This window comes from Schistocerca gregaria, chromosome 10 (assembly GCF_023897955.1).
Source record: "Schistocerca gregaria isolate iqSchGreg1 chromosome 10, iqSchGreg1.2, whole genome shotgun sequence".
Taxonomy (NCBI): domain Eukaryota; kingdom Metazoa; phylum Arthropoda; class Insecta; order Orthoptera; family Acrididae; genus Schistocerca; species Schistocerca gregaria.
Genome location: NC_064929.1, coordinates 201,495,520 through 201,515,701, shown reverse-complemented (window position 1 = coordinate 201,515,701; position 20,182 = coordinate 201,495,520). Strand labels below are relative to the sequence as shown.

The 20,182-nt window shown below is 43.8% G+C and overlaps 1 protein-coding gene across 1 annotated transcript in view; it reads right to left on the bottom strand.

Moving 5' to 3' along the window:
• Positions 1-19,813, bottom strand: part of LOC126293636 (protein spalten-like) — a 34,938-nt gene extending 15,125 nt beyond the window's left edge. Inside the window, exon 1 of the mRNA XM_049986910.1 lies at positions 19,789-19,813. Coding sequence (XP_049842867.1) covers positions 19,789-19,809 — 21 coding nt within the window. The 5' untranslated portion in view covers positions 19,810-19,813. The remainder of the gene's footprint in view (positions 1-19,788) is intronic.
• Between the last annotated feature and the right edge of the window lie 369 nt (positions 19,814-20,182).

Here is a 20,182-nt window from a genome sequence, read left to right as displayed (position 1 = left end):
TGTGATGCCTCGTGTGAGGAGGAGAAAAACGTACCATCACGTTTCTGACTTTGACAAAGGTCGGATTGTAGGCTATCGCGATTGCGGTTTATCGTATCGCGACATTGATGCTAGCGTTGGTCGAGATCCAATGACTGTTAGCAGAACATGGAATCGGTGGGTTCAGGAGGGTAATACGGAACGCCGTGCTGGATCCCAACGGCCTCGTATCACTAGCAGTCGAGATGACAGGCATCTTATCCGCATGGCTGTGACGGATCGTGCAGCCACGTCTCGATCCCAGATGGCGACGTTTGCAAGGCAACGACCATCTGCATGAACAGTTCGACGACGTTTGCAACATGATGGACTATCATATCGGAGACCATGGCTGCGGTTACCCTTGACGCTGCATCACAGACAGGAGCTGGTTCAAATGGCTCTGAGCACTATGGGACTTAACATCTATGGTCATCAGTCCCCTAGAACTACTTAAACATAACTAACCTAAGGACATCACACAACACCCAGCCATCACGAGGCAGAGAAAATCCCTGACCCCGCCGGGAATCGAACCCGGGAACCCGGGCGTGGGAACAGACAGGAGCACCTGTGATGGTGTACTCAACGACGAACCTGGGTGCACAAATGGCGAAACGTCATTTTTTCGGGTGAATCCAGGTTCTGTTTACAGCATCATGATGGTCGCATCCGTGTTTGGCGACATCGCAGCGAGCTCACATTGGAAGCGTGTATTCGTCATGGCCATACTGGTGTACCACCCGGTGTGATGGTATGGGGTGCCATTGGTTACATGTCTCGGTCATTTCTTGTTCGCATTGACAGCACTTTCAACAGTGGACGTTACATTTCAGGTGTGTTACGACCCGTGGCTCTACCCTTCATTCGATCCCTGCGAAATCCTACATTTCAGCAGGATAATGCACGACCGCATGTTGCAGGTCCTATACGGGCCTTTCTGGATACAGAAAATGTTCGACTTTTGCCCTCGTCAGCACATTCTCCAGATCTCTCAACAACTGAAAACGTCTATTCAATGGCGACCGAGAAACTGGCTCTTCACAATACGTCAGTCACTTCTCTTGATGAACTGTGGTATCGCGTTGAAGCTGCATGGGCAGCTGTACCTTTACGCGCCATCCAAGCTGTGTTTGACTAAATGTCCAGGCGCATCAAGGCCGTTATTACGGCCAGAGGTGGTTGTCCTGGGTAATGATTTCTCACGATCTATGCACCCAAATTGCGTGGAAATGTAATCACATTTCAGTTCTAGAATAATATATTTGTCCAATGAGTACCCGTTTATCATCTGCATTTGTTCTTGGTGTAGCAATTTTAATGGCCAGTAGTGTAATTTACACATCGTTGTTTGGGAACATGAAACCTGTGAACGGCCGTGAACAGTCTCCAATTAGCCGAAAATAACCATTTTCAGTCAATAATCGGTTCCGTTGGTCCAGAGGACTCAGTCCATTCCCTGTAAACACAGCCCACACTATTATGGAGCCACTGCGAGCTTGCACAGTGCCTTGTTGGCAACGTGGGTCAAGTGCTTCGAGAAGTCTGCGTCACTTTCGAACCCTACCATGAGCTCTTACCTACTGAAATCGGGATTATCTGACCAGGCCACGGTTTTACAGACCAAAACTGATATGTTTACGAGATCAGGAGAGTTTCCACAGCGATATCAGGCTGTTAGCAAACGTACTGGCGTCGATCGTCTTCTGCCACAGCCCATTAACGCCAAATTTCGCCGCACTGTCCTAACAGATGCATTCGTCGTACATCGCGCATTGCTTTCAGCGGAGATTTCACGCAGTGTTTCTTCTGTGTTAGCACTGACAACTCTGCACAAACGCTGCTGCTCTCAGTTTTTAAGTGAAGATCGTTGGCCACTGCATTGTCAGAGGTGAGAAATTTGTCATTCGCAACACAATCTTGACACTCTAGATCTCACAATACTGAATTTCCTAACGATTTCCGAAATGGAGCGCCCCATGCGTGTATCTCCAACTGCCATTCAGCATTCAGAGTCTCCTAATTCCTGTCGTACGGTCATAATAACACCAGAAACCTTTCATCTGAGTGCAAATGACAGCTCTGTCAATGCACTGTCGTTTTGCGAGACTGCCGCCATCTGTATATGTGCATATCGCTATCCCATGACTTGTCACCTCCATGTATCTTGATAAATTCTTGTTTTAAAGATAAGTCTCTGTATATAAAGGAGAACACTTTAATATACACTCCTGGAAATTGAAATAAGAACACCGTGAATTCATTGTCCCAGTAAGGGGAAACTTTATTGACACATTCCTGGGGTCAGATACATCACATGATCACACTGACAGAACCACAGGCACATAGACACAGGCAACAGAGCATGCACAATGTCGGCACTAGTACAGTGTATATCCACCTTTCGCAGCAATACAGGCTGCTATTCTCCCATGGAGACGATCGTAGAGATTCTGGATGTAGTCCTGTGGAACGGCTTGCCATGCCATTTCCACCTGGCGCCTCAGTTGGACCAGCGTTCGTGCTGGACGTGCAGACCGCGTGACACGATGCTTCATCCAGTCCCAAACATGCTCAATGGGGGACAGATCCGAAGATCTTGCTGGCCAGGGTAGTTGACTTACACCTTCTAGAGCACGTTGGGTGGCACGGGATACATGCGGACGTGCATTGTCCTGTTGGAACAGCAAGTTCCCTTGCCGGTCTAGGAATGGTAGAACGATGGGTTCGATGACAGTTTGGATGTACCGTGCGGTATTCAGTGTCCCCTCGACGATCACCAGAGGTGTACGGCCAGTGTAGGAGATCGCTCCCCACACCATGATGCCGGGTGTTGGCCCTGTGTGCCTCGGTCGTATGCAGTCCTGATTGTGGCGCTCACCTGCACGGCGCCAAACACGCATACGACCATCATTGGCACCAAGGCAGAAGCGACTCTCATCGCTGAAGACGACACGTCTTCATTCGTTCCTCCATTCACGCCTGTCACGACACCACTGGAGGCGGGCTGCACGATGTTGGGGCGTGAGCGGAAGACGGCCTAACGGTGTGCGGGACCGTAGCCCAGCTTCATGGAGACGGTTGCGAATGGCCCTCGCCGATACCCCAGGAGCAACAGTGTCCCTAATTTGCTGGGAAGTGGCGGTGCGGTCCCCTACGGCACTGCGTAGGATCCTACGGTCTTGGCGTGCATCCGTGCGTCGCTGCGGTCCGGTCCCAGATCGACGGGCACGTGCACCTTCCGCCGACCACTGGCGACAACATCGATGTACTGTGGAGACCTCACGCTCCACGTGTTGAGCAATTCGGCGGTACGTCCACCCGGCCTCCCGCATGCCCACTATATGCCCTCGCTCAAAGTCCGTCAACTGCACATACGGTTCACGTCCACGCTGTCGCGGCATGCTACCAGTGTTAAAGACTGCGATGGAGCTCCGTATGCCACGGCAAACTGGCTAACACTGACGGCGGCGGTGCACAAATGCTGCGCAGCTAGCGGCATTCGACGGCCAACACCGCGGTTCCTGGTGTGTCCGCTGTGCCGTGCGTGTGATCATTGCTTGTACAGCCCTCTCGCAGTGTCCGGAGCAAGTATGGTGGGTCTGACACACCGGTGTCAATGTGTTCTTTTTTCCATTTCCAGGAGTGTATGATTCACTTATGTACAGCACTACAACATGCTCAGAAAAGAAAACAACTAACTGACACTGAGTAACTATTTCAGCATTATTGCATGGAACATATATAAAAACACCTTGTATAGCATATTACAAGACACAGAAAATAATGAAGACTTAACACTCCCCCTTGATTATTTTTCTTCTTATTTCTTGAAACACTTTTACAGTCTGTGGCCTAGTGAGTATGTCAGCAAGTTGACTTCAACTGTCCACATGTTTCAGTTTCACAGTCGTTCCCATGTGTTGTTGAATAAACTTTCGGGAAATGTCAATGTGTTTCTTGTCTCTTGTTATTTTTCCTTCATAAGTATTCTTCAACATATGTTTGCAGCTTTATTATCAACACAGACTATTGTTGGTTGATTCAAACCTGAAATTCTAAGTTCTCATCCTAGGGAATCGTATGCAACATATATCATCGATTGAAAAGACAGCAGCTCAGTATTCTGCTTCAGCAGTTGAAGTTGCCACAAGACGTTGCTTTCGAGCATACCAGACAATGGGCCCTCCTCGCACAATAAGAACTCCGCTGATGGAGCATCTGGTTGCAATATCATCACCATAATCAGAATCGATATAAGCAAGCAATGTTGAGCCTCCATCAAATAATATGCCATACTTCATAGTTCCATTTAGGTACTGAAAAATTCGTTTCACCATTTTCCAGTGCCTAACCATTGGTTTATTACTGAATCTGCTTCAGTAACTACCAACAAAACTAATATCCGGAACTGATATTGTTGCAAGATACAGTAGACAGCCTATAGCTTCTCTGTAAGGTTCAGTACTTTCCAGTGGTTCATCATTGACAAGATTTACTTCATCTGTCATCATTCCAAGCCCCACAGGTGTTTCAACTGAACTGAGATCATCGAACTTAAATTGTCTTGAGATTTTCTTTGTATACGTAGATTGATGTACAAAGATTCCTTGTGAACTTATTTTAATTTCCATTCCAAGATACGTCATTTGATTTCGCATTTTCCTGTCAAATGTTATTTCAAACATCTGATTAAGTTTGTTCAAAGCTTCAATAATGTTGTCTCTCATCATCCCAATAACTAGTCCATCACCAACAAATAATGCTCTAATGATGCTTCCATTTTCATTGTAATAGATACAAGGATCATCGTCTGTATTTTCAAATCCTAATGTCATCAGATAATTTGAGAAATTCTCGTTCCAGTTCTTTGGAGCAAGTTTTAGGCCATATAAACTCTTCTTTAGTTTACAAACTCTATTTGTACCACCACTGAATCCATCACGTTGATTCATGTAGATTTCCTCTTGCAGATCACAGTATAGAAATGCTGGATGTGAGGTTATGCAAAACACCATTTTTTCTCAGTTGCCAAACATGTTTCGGCACCACTGTGCCATCATCAGTGGGTTTTCTTTTTTATTTATTCTTTACATTTGGTGTGCATGACTTTTCTAGATCACTTGTGTGTTAACTACTACAGGTAGCTTGTCATGTTTTCTTGTGGCAAGCACTTTCATTCTCCACATCATGGTAAGGTGTTGTGGTGCACACTTAACTATAACATATATTTTCCACAAATAACGTAGTGAAACACATTTCACTTCACCAAAACACAGTGTGATTGTGGTTTGTTCCACGTTATTTGTGGAAACTACTTGTTATAGTTAAGTGTGCACCACAACACCTCACCATGATGTAGAGAATGAAAGTGCTTGCCACAAGAAAACATGACAAGCTACCTGTAGTAATTAACACACAAGTGATCTAGAAAAGTCATGCACACCAAATGTAAAGAATAAATAAAAAAGAAAACCCAATATGATGGCACAGTGGTGCCGAAACATGTTTGGCAACTGAGAAAAAATGGTGTTTTGCACAACTGGCGGACCTCAAACCCAACAATTTTAATTGTAAACACGGCCAACACAAGGTGCTGCAGATCAAAATGATGAATAAATAGAAATGCTGTCTTCACATCAAATGTTGCTATTTTCATTTTATTTGTAGCCGCAATACTAAGCAATAGTCTAATTGATTCATATCATGCTACAGGACTATAAGTTTCTGAATAATCCTATCCTTCTTGCTCAAAACCTCTAGCAACTAGTCTGGCTTTATAACGCCCATCTTGGTTTTTACACAATACCCAGCAACAGGTTAAAGGTTTTGCAATCTTTGGAAGTTCTGCGAGATTCCAAGTTTTTAATTTTGTTAGCGATTTGTATTCTTCAGACATTGCTTTATACCAGTTCTGATCTTTCAAGGCATTTGAAACACAAATGTCTTCAACTTCGCCAATCATGCCCAAATTTACATTATTATTGTGTTGCATGTGATCCATTTCGTAGTCTGTAAATCTGACAGGGTGCCTAAGGTTTCGTCGGTCACGAAATTTCGGTGGTGAGACTTCATTTTGTTTTATGTTATCAGATGACGTACTACAATCTTCAGAGACATCAGACAAACAATCATCAGGTATCCATGTTTCTTCAGAATATTTTAATTATTTATTTTCTCCTGTGAAAGATTTAATTACACTAACTCCTTCTCTATCTTCTATTCTTTCGTCAAATATGACATTATCAGAGGTAACTACCTCCTTTTCATCAGGTAGAAAGATTCTGTAGCAGGGTGAATCCAAATCATACACGACAAAGGTTCCTTTCTTTGATTTATTTTCAGTCTTTCTTCGTTTGTTATCTTCAGTCATAACATAGCAGTCACATCCAACACTTCTCAACTTATCAAAATCTATTTTTTGTCCAAACCACAATTCAGCGGAACTTTTTCCTTTTACTGAACTTCTCCCAGTTTGATTTAGCGTAAAGACGGTATAATTTATTGCTTCAGCCCAAAGATTCTCATTCAGGATTCGTGCGTGTATTGCCTATCGTGCTGACTCGACAACTGTGCGCAGTTCTCTTTCAATTCTGCTATTTTGATGAGGTGTGTACGTGTTCGTCTCATTGTGAAAAACACCAAGTTCATCTACAAGCCTTTTAGTGAGTGTATTCTTGATTTCGGTCACGTTGTCTGTCTTTAAACATTTTACTTTCTTCCCAAACAGTTTTTCTACCATATTCTTGAAAGTTTCTAATCTGGAAACAGCTTCATCTTTCGTCCTGAGAAAATAAACTGTTCGGAAGTGAGAAAAATCATCTTTAAACAACAAGAAATACCTTGCTCCTCCTAACGACATGAGATACGTTTCACTCAAGTCAACATGAATTACATCCAAAGTATTTTGAGCAACTTTCGTAGTTGTCGGATGAGATTTGTAATGTTGCTTGCCATAGATACAACCAACACATACATTCCAGTCATCAATATAATCGATACCATTTTTTTAGTACGTCCCTGACATATGCGACATTTTGATGTGCTAACTTATCATGTCACATTTTAATAGAGATTGCTACCATACATTTGTTAAATTCTTTTGTACGAAACAACATGTTGTAGAACTGTCGTTCACGTCGACCTGCTGCTGCAGTTTCCAGATTATCAACGGTTTTGAAAACTGAGAGATCTGCATTTGCAGTCTGAACATAGCCTTTGTCTAAGACTTGAGTAACAGAAAGTAAATTAACGTTTATGTTCGGTACATATACAACATTCCATTTTCCAGAACTACATCATACCACTGTTCTCTATCGAAAGCCTCTAATTCGACATCTCCCACTCCAATTCCTTCTAATTCGGTTGCATCATCAATTAACACTTTCGTGCAGTGATTTAATTTTACATACTTTATTAAGCAGTCCCTTCTAAATGTCATATGTTGCGTGGCACCACAGTCTTGGTACCAAATGTTCTCTCGACCCGATTACAAATTTATTTTATTTATATTGGCAATAGATAATCCAACAGTGACCAAGGCTTTATGTTTGTAACCTTTTGATTGTTTACTGTCAAGTTTATCGCTTGTCTTGTTTCTGTCTAACATTGGACTTGGAAACTCCCTGGCAAAATGACGCTTTTGTTTGCAATTGTTACATGAATAATTCTATCTACAGTATACTAAATATTTCGCACATGGTTTATTTCTGCAGTGTTTCTTTACATGCCTGTTTTTGCCGCATTTGAAGCATTGAACTGTAGACATTTCCTGCTGACCTGCTTTGACAAATTGTTTACTTTTTTTAAGATTAAAGCCTAAGTGTGGGACGTGCTTAAAGGGTCTGTCTCATTTAACCTATCTTCCTCCAGACGCCAACGTTCAAACAATGTGTGAAGACTGTTGTCAGCTGCCATTACATTACCCCATGCAGTACGGAAGTGGTGAAGTTTCGGCGGTAACATCCCAAGAATTCGCGACATAATCCAGCTCTCTTTCACGGCTTCGCCTTCCGCTGTTAAACCTTCCGCATATTCTTGAATATGCATACATTTTTGAATAGCAGAGTTACTCTTATCGTATTTGTAACTGAAGATTTTTCTCTGCAAACCTTCAATTGTCAAATCCGATTTCTTGCCATATAGCGTTTCTAATTTTTTAAGCGTTTGACTACTAGACTTGCAGTTTGCTATTTTCCTGGCTATGTTGCTAATGGCATTTAAACCTATAAAAATTTGTGCCTCAAGATCGTTCTCAAACCAAGCTTTTACATGTTGATCAGTTTCTCCTCTGGTCGATTTAATTCCTATCCGGTTGCTACTGAATACAATTTCTTTGACATTAATGTTGAGTTTAAATCGCCAAGAAACTTAGTTAACATTTCAGTGATGATACTCTGATAGAACTTTCAATTGTGACTTGATAGAATCCATTGGTAACAAGTAAAAACTCTACTGCCTGTGAAGTTAATACACGTAACTGACATTTCCGACTGTACTTTAACAATTAAGAAAGTTTTCGCGACTTTAATTTTAATGACACCAATTTGCCGATTGACGCCACTTCTGACTATTTACTGATACGCAATGCGTCACAGACAGTGCGCTCCTTTAAAAATAACAGACGAATAGTTAATATCCAGTTTTGTACTTGCGTTTATCTGGTCTGCAGAGAAATTCGTTCTGGGCCCATAACCTGTTGATAAGTTCTTGTTTTAAAGATAAGTAACTATTTTGTAGTATATAAAGGAGAACACTTTAATATATCATTCACTTATGTACAGCACTACAGCATGCTTAGATAAGAAAACAACTGACTGACACAGAGTAACTATTTGTGCATTATTGCATGGAAATGGAACATATATAAAAACACCTTGTATAACATATTACAAGACACAGAAAATAATACATACAATATATGTCTACCTCTACACACACACACACACACACACAAACACACGCACACGCATACAACACACACCATTTCATTTTCAGGCACCCCATTTACGATTTCACTTTGTGTGTAAACTCATAGGGACGGGTAGGAGTCGAAATTGGGTTACATTAGGAACCTTTTAAACAGCAATAAGGTTCTCTGATTATGAATGATTATTTATTCTAAAGGAATATGGAGTTTGAAAATAGATATAGAATTCAAGACATGCAAATGAGATGTATAATTTGTCGCTCCACAATAATACAATAGATGGATGGTCCCTTAAAGCTTATCAGAATGGGACCCTTGCGAAGCACTGACTCTATTGTAAGCAGGACAAGCCTCACGTTCGAGAGCGGGAGCAACACACGCATGCGTGCAGTGGGAAAGCGGACAACGTTTACTAGAATAAGCAATTTCCGTAAAACATACAAGAGGACAAGCACAGAGAGAGCAAGGAGGTTCAGCGGATCTAGAGGAAGCCCTGTTAAAATGGGAAAAATGGAGGCCGAAGAAAAATTCTCCACTCTGATAAGGTATTCATTTGGCGCACAATTTTGCGTTCTAAAAAATGCACAGCAGCTTTTAATTTTAGCAAATGAGCCAAGAGCACGCGACGCGGTTCACACCGTCTGGGTATCAATGAGTGCAGGTAATTCTTCAACGTGTCTAAAAACACAACTCGCTCCAAATGTGGAAAAACGAATCGTGAACGAGCAGGAGATAGTTACTGATGGCACGAACACTCAACTTCTTCGTATTCAGTTGAGTTCAACTGGGAAGACGTGGTGATCTAATGGACAAAGGTTGTAACGTCGAACTCAATGAATATCAAGCTAAAAGATCAATAAATTAAACCCACAGTGTGGGAGGATGTGCTACCAAGCTCATGACAACCTATTACTACGAACAAAGAACACAATGGTGATGCTGTAGTAGGGAATGAACAAACCATGTTACATCAAGTTCAACCTAACACTTGAAATTAGGCAAAATAAACCCAAAAGACAGATCGCAAATCTGTTTCCTAACCAGCGTAAATGAAATAAAGAAAATTACAAACAATTGCCAGTTAAACTACTTAGTACAAATACCTTCATCAGTACCTTACAGGACCGCTCACGTAAGCTATCTTGCACTTGTAAATTCGGCGTAAGAGCGGACACGAAAATGCGTGGCCACACATATGCTCTCCAAAATAGGTGAAGCGGACAGTTTCTCTTAAGAACTGTGTGGCCAACCAAACTGCAGTGATTGATGAAATGTATTCGCAGTTGTGAATATGGACAACCTTCAGCTGTATAATGGAATCACAACATTAAAAATTTGTTTCAGCTGGGTTTCTAACCCGGACTTCCCGCTTATTCCGAGAAGTCGCCTTAACAACTTAAGCTGTCCGAGCACACTTCACGAGCAGACCGAAAATGAGTCGTCGTGACTACAAAATTAATTGTGACTACAAAATTAATTGTGCATATTCCTCTATAGGGAAATCTGGACTCGAGTCCTAGGCCGGCAAAAATTCTACATTTAACGAATTTCACAACAGCTGTAGTTGCCGCAGTGCCTGCTTCCTCGGACACGTATGCACTGCAATTTCGTTTTAAGCGGCCAATATCGAGCAAGTAACCTTGAGTTAAAATGTCTCCCCCGTACAGGAATATACATAATGAGTGTACGAATGCAGATTGTAGATCATAATTCTTCAAGATTTTATATGTCAGAGGAACTTGAAAATTACAAAAATGTTCCGAACGTTCGAAGAAAAATACCCTGACATGAGAGTGGCTACGGAACTTACAGGGACATATTTTCAAGGGACTTCAGCATTACATTTTGGTACTCAAGAACTAATACATGCACCCAAAATGAAAAGTTTAGAAACAGACAAAAAAATTAAAGTGTATTCAAGAAGAAATGAAGAAGTTGGATTATGAAATAAGTAAACTAGCGGTCATCAATCCCTGCCACTCGAAAAAAGGCGAAGTATTTTGCTCTAGAAAAATGTCTGATAAAGAGAAATCAAAGAAACAGAGAATTTGAATCCGCTTGGTTCGATGACGGTAAAAGTTTAACAGTGACTACTATCCAGAATGAGATTTTTTCACTCTGCAGCGGAGTGTGCGCTGATATGAAATTTCCTGGGAGATTAAATCTGTGTGCCGGAACGAGACTCGAACTCGTGGCCTTTGACTTTCACGGGCAACTGCTCTACCGTCTGAGCTATCCAAGCACGACTCATGCCCCATCCGCGCAGCTTTACTTCTGCCAGTATCTCCGCAATATCCTTTCTTCCAGGAGTGCTAGTTCTGCAAGGTTCGCGGGAGAGCTTCTGCGAAGTTTGGAAGGTAGGAGACGAGATGCGCGGACGGGGCCTGGGTGGGCTTGCGTGGCTCAGATGGTAGAGCACTTGCCCGCGAAAGGCAAAGGTTCCGAGTTCGAGTCTCGGTCCGGCACACAGTTTTAATCTGCCAGGAAGTTTCAGTGTCCGCTATCTCTACTAACACATTTACGATAAAAGGTAAGTATCTGTGTAGTGTACAGTCCAGTTCCCAAAGTGTACTTTATGTATATCCATAGCATGAGGGGTTAAAAGGAAGTGATGATGTTTGCTCCTCGTAGCATCATTTCAGTTACAACTTTCTGTTCCGATGTAATCCGTCTGCGTATGGTCTGTAAGTTATGTAGTGGACAGCGGAAGAATTTCATTTTCATCAGGTTTATTTATATGAAGGGAGTTCAATAAGAAAGAAACACATTTTTTCTCGGCCAGTTTCGGTTGAAAAAATATGAAATTTATTATGGGAGACTGAGGATTAATTCTGCTTCTCTTCCTACAGTTTCATCATGATCCGACTGGTGGCGGCGCTATACGTAGCTTTCAAAATGGCGTCTTTAACTGAGGTTCGTTCCAAGTAGAGTTTCTTTTGGCCGAAAACGAGAGCATCGCAGGTATTCATAGACACTGGTAGGTCTACAGAGATCTGGCAGTGAACAAAAGAACAGCGAGGCGTCTGTCATCACGGCGACTAGGCCGCGCAAACCTTCTCATCTCCCTCGTGGCAGCTGTATGCACACAGCCGTGACTCGTGAAATGTTGAAGCGTGCGGACACTCTCATTTGAGGTGATCGATGGATCACAATCAGACACCTCGCTGCTCAGCTATATGTCTGTGTTGGTAGTGCTGACATACTCTTACACTACATGGGGTGCTGGTCAAATGTTGAAATGTGCGGACACACTGATTCGAGGTGATCGGCAGATCATAATCAGAAACCTTGCTGCTCAGCTGGACGTCTATGTTGGTAGTGCTGACACACTCTTCCAATAGACGGGGTACTCAAAGTTGTGTGCCTACTGGGTTCGTCGCTGCCTAATGGAGGATCGTAAAGAACAACGAAGGACCATCTGTGTAGAGTGGCTTGCACATTGCAAGGCTGGTTGTGACAATTTTTAGTGGAAGATCGTCACAGGCGATGAAACACGGGTACATTACTTCGAACTGGAGACAAAACGGTAATCCGTGGAGTGGCGCCACACCACATCTCCTGCGAAGAAAAAGTTCGAAGCCGCACGCTCAGCTGATATTATCACGACGACAGTAATATTCACGTCTCCCTGCGTCTGGTGGAACACATATGCAGAGTGGGAGATAGGACACACAGCAAGGAAGCAGTCTTTCTCTAAATCAAGAAAATCTTCGATGAGGTGTGGCTTGGTGGTTTAATCTAAAAATTGTTCTCGTTAAACATCCCAAAACACATAATCAACATGACTGATTCGTTTCTGGTGGGATGTTACGATGAATTTTCCCCATTTTAAATTAGTATAGTATTTCTTATTGATTGTTTATGATTTTCTGATGACTTAATCTAATAAGCGCTTCGTCGACATGAATCTTAAAAATGAAATATAAATGTAAACGAATCCAATGTTGCATGTAAATGTATGTTTGTTGTGCTACACGTAAATTCAAACGTAAAGTACCATAGTTCAAAGGTAGTAATTATAGTTGTAATTTTATCGAGGGAGAAGAGACTGTTGATGGAAGCAGCAGGAAGTGGAGAGGTGAACAGAGAGGAAATGGCAGATAGTTGGAGGAGAAACGAGTTGTATTTTGTGAAAGGGACAGAAGAGTCCAAGTATTGAGAAAATGGGAAGCAGTTTTTGGAAGTTTAATGACAGCTGGAGAGCAGGTGTTGCCAGGGATGGGTGATGGCGTGTTTGTTACAATGAGTAATTGAATTTTACAACGAAACATCGAGGTTTTGAAGTTTTCAATGGATAAGAAGGGTTGACGAGGAGATGGGAGGAAGACTGAACTGATATTTACCAAAGTAGAAGATTTATCAAGAGAATCGGTGTAGTAGATCATCTAGAGCGGAAGAGCTCAAGACATCAGAAGAACAACAATTGTGCTGAGTTTCATCAAAGCAATGCAAGTGTGTGGAACAATAGAAGAGACAGTGCGTGGAGAAGGTAACAGCTATCTACTTTGACTGACGGGGAGAAGACCTGGTGAATGACAGCGAGAGTGGACGGTGTGAATAGAAAGTGGCAACTGCACAATCTTTGTGCTTGGGACAAAGTCGCAGTTGGTGATACTGTTAGACCATTTACTATGAGGGCCTAGCACGTATTGTTTTGCAACGCAAAAACTGAGTAAATAGGCGTCACGCCATTTAAGTAAATTACTGCGTTGGCGTCCATTGTTGTCCAAATGCACCGTGTATCTTTACTAGTTAACCCAGTGAGTCGTCACTAAATACCCATCTAAAGCATTTAAATGAGTTCTAGCAGCTGGTCGGTGTAACAAAGCCGTAGTTTGAGTTATTAAACATTTTCAGCTAATTTATTAAATTACGAAGCGATTCATCGTCGTTTTGTCAGCTTACTGGTCCAGCAAGGACATCTGTAGCACGGCAGAGACCAGTTATCACCTGCCACCAATCCCACTGCTACAGTCTCAGAAGATAAGAAATACTTTACATGTTTGGTTAAGTCACTTATCATAACAAAACAGCTGAGGGTAAATGAACTCAATGACACACCACTGAAAATATTTCAGTGGGATTATTCTGTTTGATGTGCTCCCTCATGCTGCAACGATGAACTCTGAAATGTATTGTGCGGATCTCGGGAAACTGAAGAACTGACTTCAGCGTGGTCATCGCAACAAAAATGCAAACGAACTTCTCCCTCTCCATGGCAACGTAAGGCCTGACACAAGTCTGCGCATCCAAGAGGAGCTCACAACGCTTCATTGAACTGTTCTCGCTCATTCACCCTACTGCCCGGTTCTCGCACCACCTTCTTCCATCTGTTCGGCCCAATGATGGATGTACTACGTAGGAAGCAGTACGTGGATGACGGGGAGGTTACTGATGCACCACGACGTAGGCTCCGATATCGATCAGCAAGTGCTACAATACGGCAGTACAGGCCTTACAAGTAAGGTCGCATTGAACGTAGATAAGGTGATATTCTTGGATGGGACGCATAAGCATTTTGTAAGGAATATCCTTTGCTAACTGACTGCATTTCACGAGTATTCCACCAATCAACTGAAGTATGTGATCCGGTTTTTTCAGACTCTACTGCATTACATACACTACTGGAAATTGAAATAAGAACACCGTGAATTCATTGTCCCAGGAAGTGGAAACTTTATTGACACATTCCTGGGGTCAGATACATCACATGATCACACTGACAGAACCACAGGCACATAGACACAGGCAACAGAGCATGCACAATGTCGGCACTAGTACAGTGTATATCCACCTTTCGCAGCAATGCAGGCTGCTACTCGTATTCTCCCATGGAGACGAGCGTAGAGATACTGGATGTAGTCCCTGTGGAACGGCTTGCCATGCCATTTTCACCTGGCGCCTCAGTTGGACCAGCGTTCGTGCTGGACGTGCAGACCGCGTGACACGACGCTTCATCCAGTCCCAAACATGCTGAATGGGGGACAGATCCGAAGATCTTGCTGGCCAGGGTAGTTGACTTACACCTTCTAGAGCACGTTGGGTGGCACGGGATACATGCGGACGTGCATTGTCCTGTTGGAACAGCAAGTTCCCTTGCCGGTCTAGGAATGGTAGAACGATGGGTTCGATGACGGTTTGGATGTACCGTGCACTATTCAGTGTCCCCTCGACGATCACCAGAGGTGTACGGCCAGTGTAGGAGATCGCTCCCCACACCATGATGCCGGGTGTTGGCCCTGTGTGCCTCGGTCGTATGCAGTCCTGATTGTGGCGCTCACCTGCACGGCGCCAAACACGCATATGACCATCATTGGCACCAAGGCAGAAGCGACTCTCATCGCTGAAGACGACACGTCTCCATTCGTCCCTCCATTCACGCCTGTCGCGACACCACTGGAGGCGGGCTGCACGAGTTGGGGCGTGAGCGGAAGACGGCGTAACGGTGTGCGGGACCGTAGCCCAGCTTCATGGAGACGGTTGCGAATGGTCCTCGCCGATACCCCAGGAGCAACAGTGTCCCTAATTTGCTGGGAAGTGGCGGTGCGGTCCCCTACGGCACTGCGTAGGATCCTACGGTCTTGGCGTGCATCCGTGCGTCGCTGCGGTCCGGTCCCAGGTCGACGGGCACGTGCACCTTCCGCCGACCACTGGCGACAACATCGATGTACTGTGGAGACCTCACGCCCCACGTTCGGCGGCACGTCCACCCTGCCTCCCGCATGCCCACTATACGCCCTCGCTCAAAGTCCGTCAACTGTACATACGGTTCACGTCCATGCTGTCGCGGCATGCTACCAGTGTTAAAGACTGCGATGGAGCTCCGTATGCCACGGCAAACTGGCTGACACTGACGGCGGCGGTGCACAAATGCTGCGCAGCTAGCGCCATTCGACGGCCAACACCGCGGTTCCTGGTGTGTCCGCTGTACCCTGCGTGTTATCATTGCTTGTACAGCCCTCTCGCAGTGTCCGGAGCAAGTATGGTGGGTCTGACACACCGGTGTCAATGTGTTCTTTTTTCCATTTCCAGGAGTGTATAGTCTTACGAGTCAGGAAAAGTCAGAGGTTACTATTAATATTGATGCATTTATTAATACAAAAGAGCCACATCGGAAATTACTTCTACATGTGACGACGACTCTCCATCCCAGACAACATGCTGCGTCCTCCCTACCAATAAAACCTCAATCTGGTCACAGGCTTCCCACGATGCCCTCATATGGTGATGCGTTCGTTTATACGCTTAGGTGTGGTACTGAGACAAATGACTTTCGGCAGTCAAAAAATATTGAATTTATCTGACTGCCTTGGTCCACGGTTTTCAGGATCTCATGCGAGAAATGCGGGAGTTGAATATCACATATTCCTCAAAACATCCTTTGCTCTTCGATCGGCGTCACAACCTTTTCCTAGAAAAGAAAGGTTGCTAATTTCTAGAATACCCCAACAAGATGTGTCAATGATAACTCCAATTTTTTTATCCATTTTGTTGAAGGAAGGGCATGCACAATGTAGTAAAGAGAAAATTGGTGCTAATCAGTTAAGTGTGAAATACTGTACTTATTTTACCATCTTTCTGAATACACAAATAGTAGTCCAACTAGCTTAGGAAGAGAATTACTCAATGCTAATTCAAAGTAAATCGTATTCATACGAGATCAACTAGTCGACTTTTGACGAGTGAGATCTCCTGTCTATGCGTAGCTGTCATTGGCTCAGAGCTGCAGTAATACTGCCTCGCTGGAATAACGCCACCTTTTAAACTTGAAAGTGTTGTTTAGTCGTACTCCTACATAGATTGTATTACACCCATGCTCATAAATTAAGGATAATTGTAGAATGTGGTGCCACACAGAGTAGCACTACACAAAACTGGCGCTAATAGCATAGGCACATAGGGAACACACACGATACTGATCTGTAAGTCCACAGTATTGGTGATAAGTTGAGAAAGTCATCCCGAAACACATGTGCTTCAAAGCGCCACTGTTTCCTGCGCACGTACTCAGACATCAATGTGGGTTACGATCACCATTCACACGTACACAGGCGGCACAATGGGTTGGTATACTCTGGATCAGGTGGTCGAGCAGCTGCTGGGGTATAACCTCCCATTCTAGCATCAGTGCCTGTCGGAGCTCCTGAAGTATCGTAGGGGTTTGAAGACGTGCAGCGATATGTCGACCGAGAGCATCCCAGACGTGCTCGATGGGGTTTAGGTCTGGGGAACAGGCAGGTCACTCCATTCGCCTGATATCTTTTGTTTGAAGGCACTCCTCCACGATAGCAGCTCGGTGGGGCCGTGCGTTATCATCCATCAGGAGGAAAATGGGACCCACTGCACCTCTGAAAAGGCGGACGTACTGACGCAAAATGACGTCTCGATACACCTGACCTGTTACAGTTCCTCTGTCAAAGACATGCAGGGGTTTACGTGCACCAATCCCACCCTACACTATCAAACTATGACATCCATACATGTCCCTTTCAAGGACATGAAGGGGTTGGTATCTAGTTCCTTGTTCACACCAGATGAAGAACCGGTGCGAATCACTGTTGAGACTATACCTGGACTCGTCCATGAACACAACCTGGGACCACTGTTCCAATGACCATGTACTCTGTTCTTGACACCAGGCTTTACAGGCTCTCCTGTGACCAGGGGTCAGTGGAATGCACATTGCAGGTCTCTGGGCGAATAAACCATGTCTGTTCAGTCGTCTGTAGACTGTGTGTCTAGAGACAACTGTTCCAGTGCCTGCAGTAAGGTCCCGAGCATGGCTACCTGCAGTACTCAGTGGCCGTCTGCGGGCACCAATGGTGAGATATCGGTGTTCTTGTGGTGTTGTACACTGTGGACGTCTCGTACTGTAGCGCTTGGACACGTTTCCTGCCTGCTGGAACCGTTGCCATAATCTTGAGATCACACTTTGTGGCACACGGAGGGCCCGTGCTACGACCTGCTGTGTTTGACCAGCATCCAGTCGCCCTAGTATTGTACCCCTCATAACGTCATTAGTATGTGTTCTTTGAGCCAATTTCAGGACACAGCCACCATTAGAACGCCTGAAAACGTCTGCACACTTACTCGCTGCACTGTACTCTGACAAGCACCAACACACCTCTGCGTATGTGGACTGCTGCCAGCGCCACCGTGCGACGACTGCAGGTCAAATGTGCCACATGCTCATACCCCGAGGTGATTTAAACCCGCAAACCGCCCACCAGATCGTTGTTTCACCATGTATCAGCATTATCCTTAATTTATGAGCATGAGTGTATTTAAGTTAGAGTTTAAACAAGGCAAAATCAAACCTAAAGTCATTGCCTAATGTCAAATAATATGATGTGCCATGACTCTGACAAAAGTGAAAGAAGAAAAATTCATATTTCAGTACGTTAATCAGTGTCTTACAGGCTTAACATTGATGTAATTTCTACACATGAGTTAAGCAAATAAGATAAATTAGCGGAAAAATGTTAAAAATGTGATTTCAATGTCTCATACAAGGCCGATAGGAGATGATTTTTTAACTGTCAATCACGGCATATCCCTTGCAGTATGGGGCAGTTGGCAGCTCTATACGAAAGCAACCAATGGAACGAAAATGTAACTGCCTGTGATCTTGAAGACTTACATAATGCTTTAGTTAACGTTGACTCGAGTACACTGTTTGAAATTCTGAAGGCAGCAGTGCTAAAATACAGAGAGCAAAAGATTATTAACAAATTTTACAGAAACGACATTGCAGGTGTGGGAGTTGAAGAGTATGGAAGTGGCGCAGTAGTTGAGAAGGCAGCGAAACAGGGTTGTAGCCATCTCAATGTTATTTATTCTGTACACTGAGCAAGTTGCGAATAAAAGCAGGGAGACATTTGGAAAGGATATTAACCTTCAGTGAAAAGTACTGAAAATTTTGGGGTTTGGTGACGTTACTGTAATTCTGCCAAAGATAGAAAAGGACTTAAAAGCAGCTGAACTGAATCAACAGTGTCATGGATGAACATCAACATAAGCAAAACAAGGAAAATGGAATGTAGTCGAATTACATGAGTCAATGCTGAAGAAATTAGATTAGGAAATGAGACACTGAAAGTAGCGGATGAGATTTGTTATTTTCGCCGTAAAATAACTAACGATGGGCGAAGCAGAGACGATATAAATGGAAACTGGCTATAGTAAGGAAAGAGAAATTTGTGCAAATGAAATATGCGTTTGAGTGTCAGGACGTCTTCTCTGAACGTGTTTGTCCAGAGTGTAGCATTACGTGGAAGAAAAATGCTGATGATAAACAGTTCAGACAAGAAGAGAATAGAAGTTTTCAGAACGTGGTGATACAGAAGAAAGCCAAATATTAGATGCGTAGATTTCGTAACTTATGAGGAGATGTTGAATAGAATTGGGGCAAATGAAATTTGTGGCACAACTTGATTAAAAGAAGGGATCGGTTGATAGGACAACTTCTGAGGCATCAAGGGGTCACCAATTTAGTGTTGGAGGAAAGCATGGGGGGTAAAATTATAAGGGGAGACGAAGAGATGAATACAGTAAATTGGTTGAAAAGGATGTAGTTTGCAGTAGGTACTCGGGGATGAAGAGGCATACACAGGATAGAGTAGCATGGAGAACTGCATCATACCAGTCTCTGGACTGATGACTACAACTTATTGTCTGACGTGGATGTTGTCCTAAGAATCGTAACCAAACGACGTTTCCCGCGTATGCCTTTTGTTTTATCTGCAGTGAAAAAAGGAAAGTACGCAATAGCGTTTTTTCGAGACCACATTTTATACTCGATCTAGCGTTTGCTGTCGTAGGAACATATAATGAGTACTCACCATGGTGGGCGCAGACGGCATCTCGAGAGATGAACGATTCTGTGTGCCTTCGGTATATATATTCGCGAACGTCGTTTTTGATGGCGGCTGTAAAAGATGTCGATAAGCGACGCACTACACAAGACGGGCATCGAATGGCAGATAATTGACTCCTGCGGAGAAATATCAGAGAGCACCTGGTCTATAGGAGCGTCTGCAAAAGGCGCCCAGCACAGCACCAGAGGTGCTGCGTGTGACATCACGCTTGTGGCCAAGACTCCTATAACCTGAGCTGAACGGTCCACCATGTTTTGCCCAAAGCATACGATATCCATATTTGCCTGCATACGAGTCACGATGCGAGTGGAGATGTCTAATTAAATGTATTCAAGAATTCGTCGCAAGTACGGGTGGT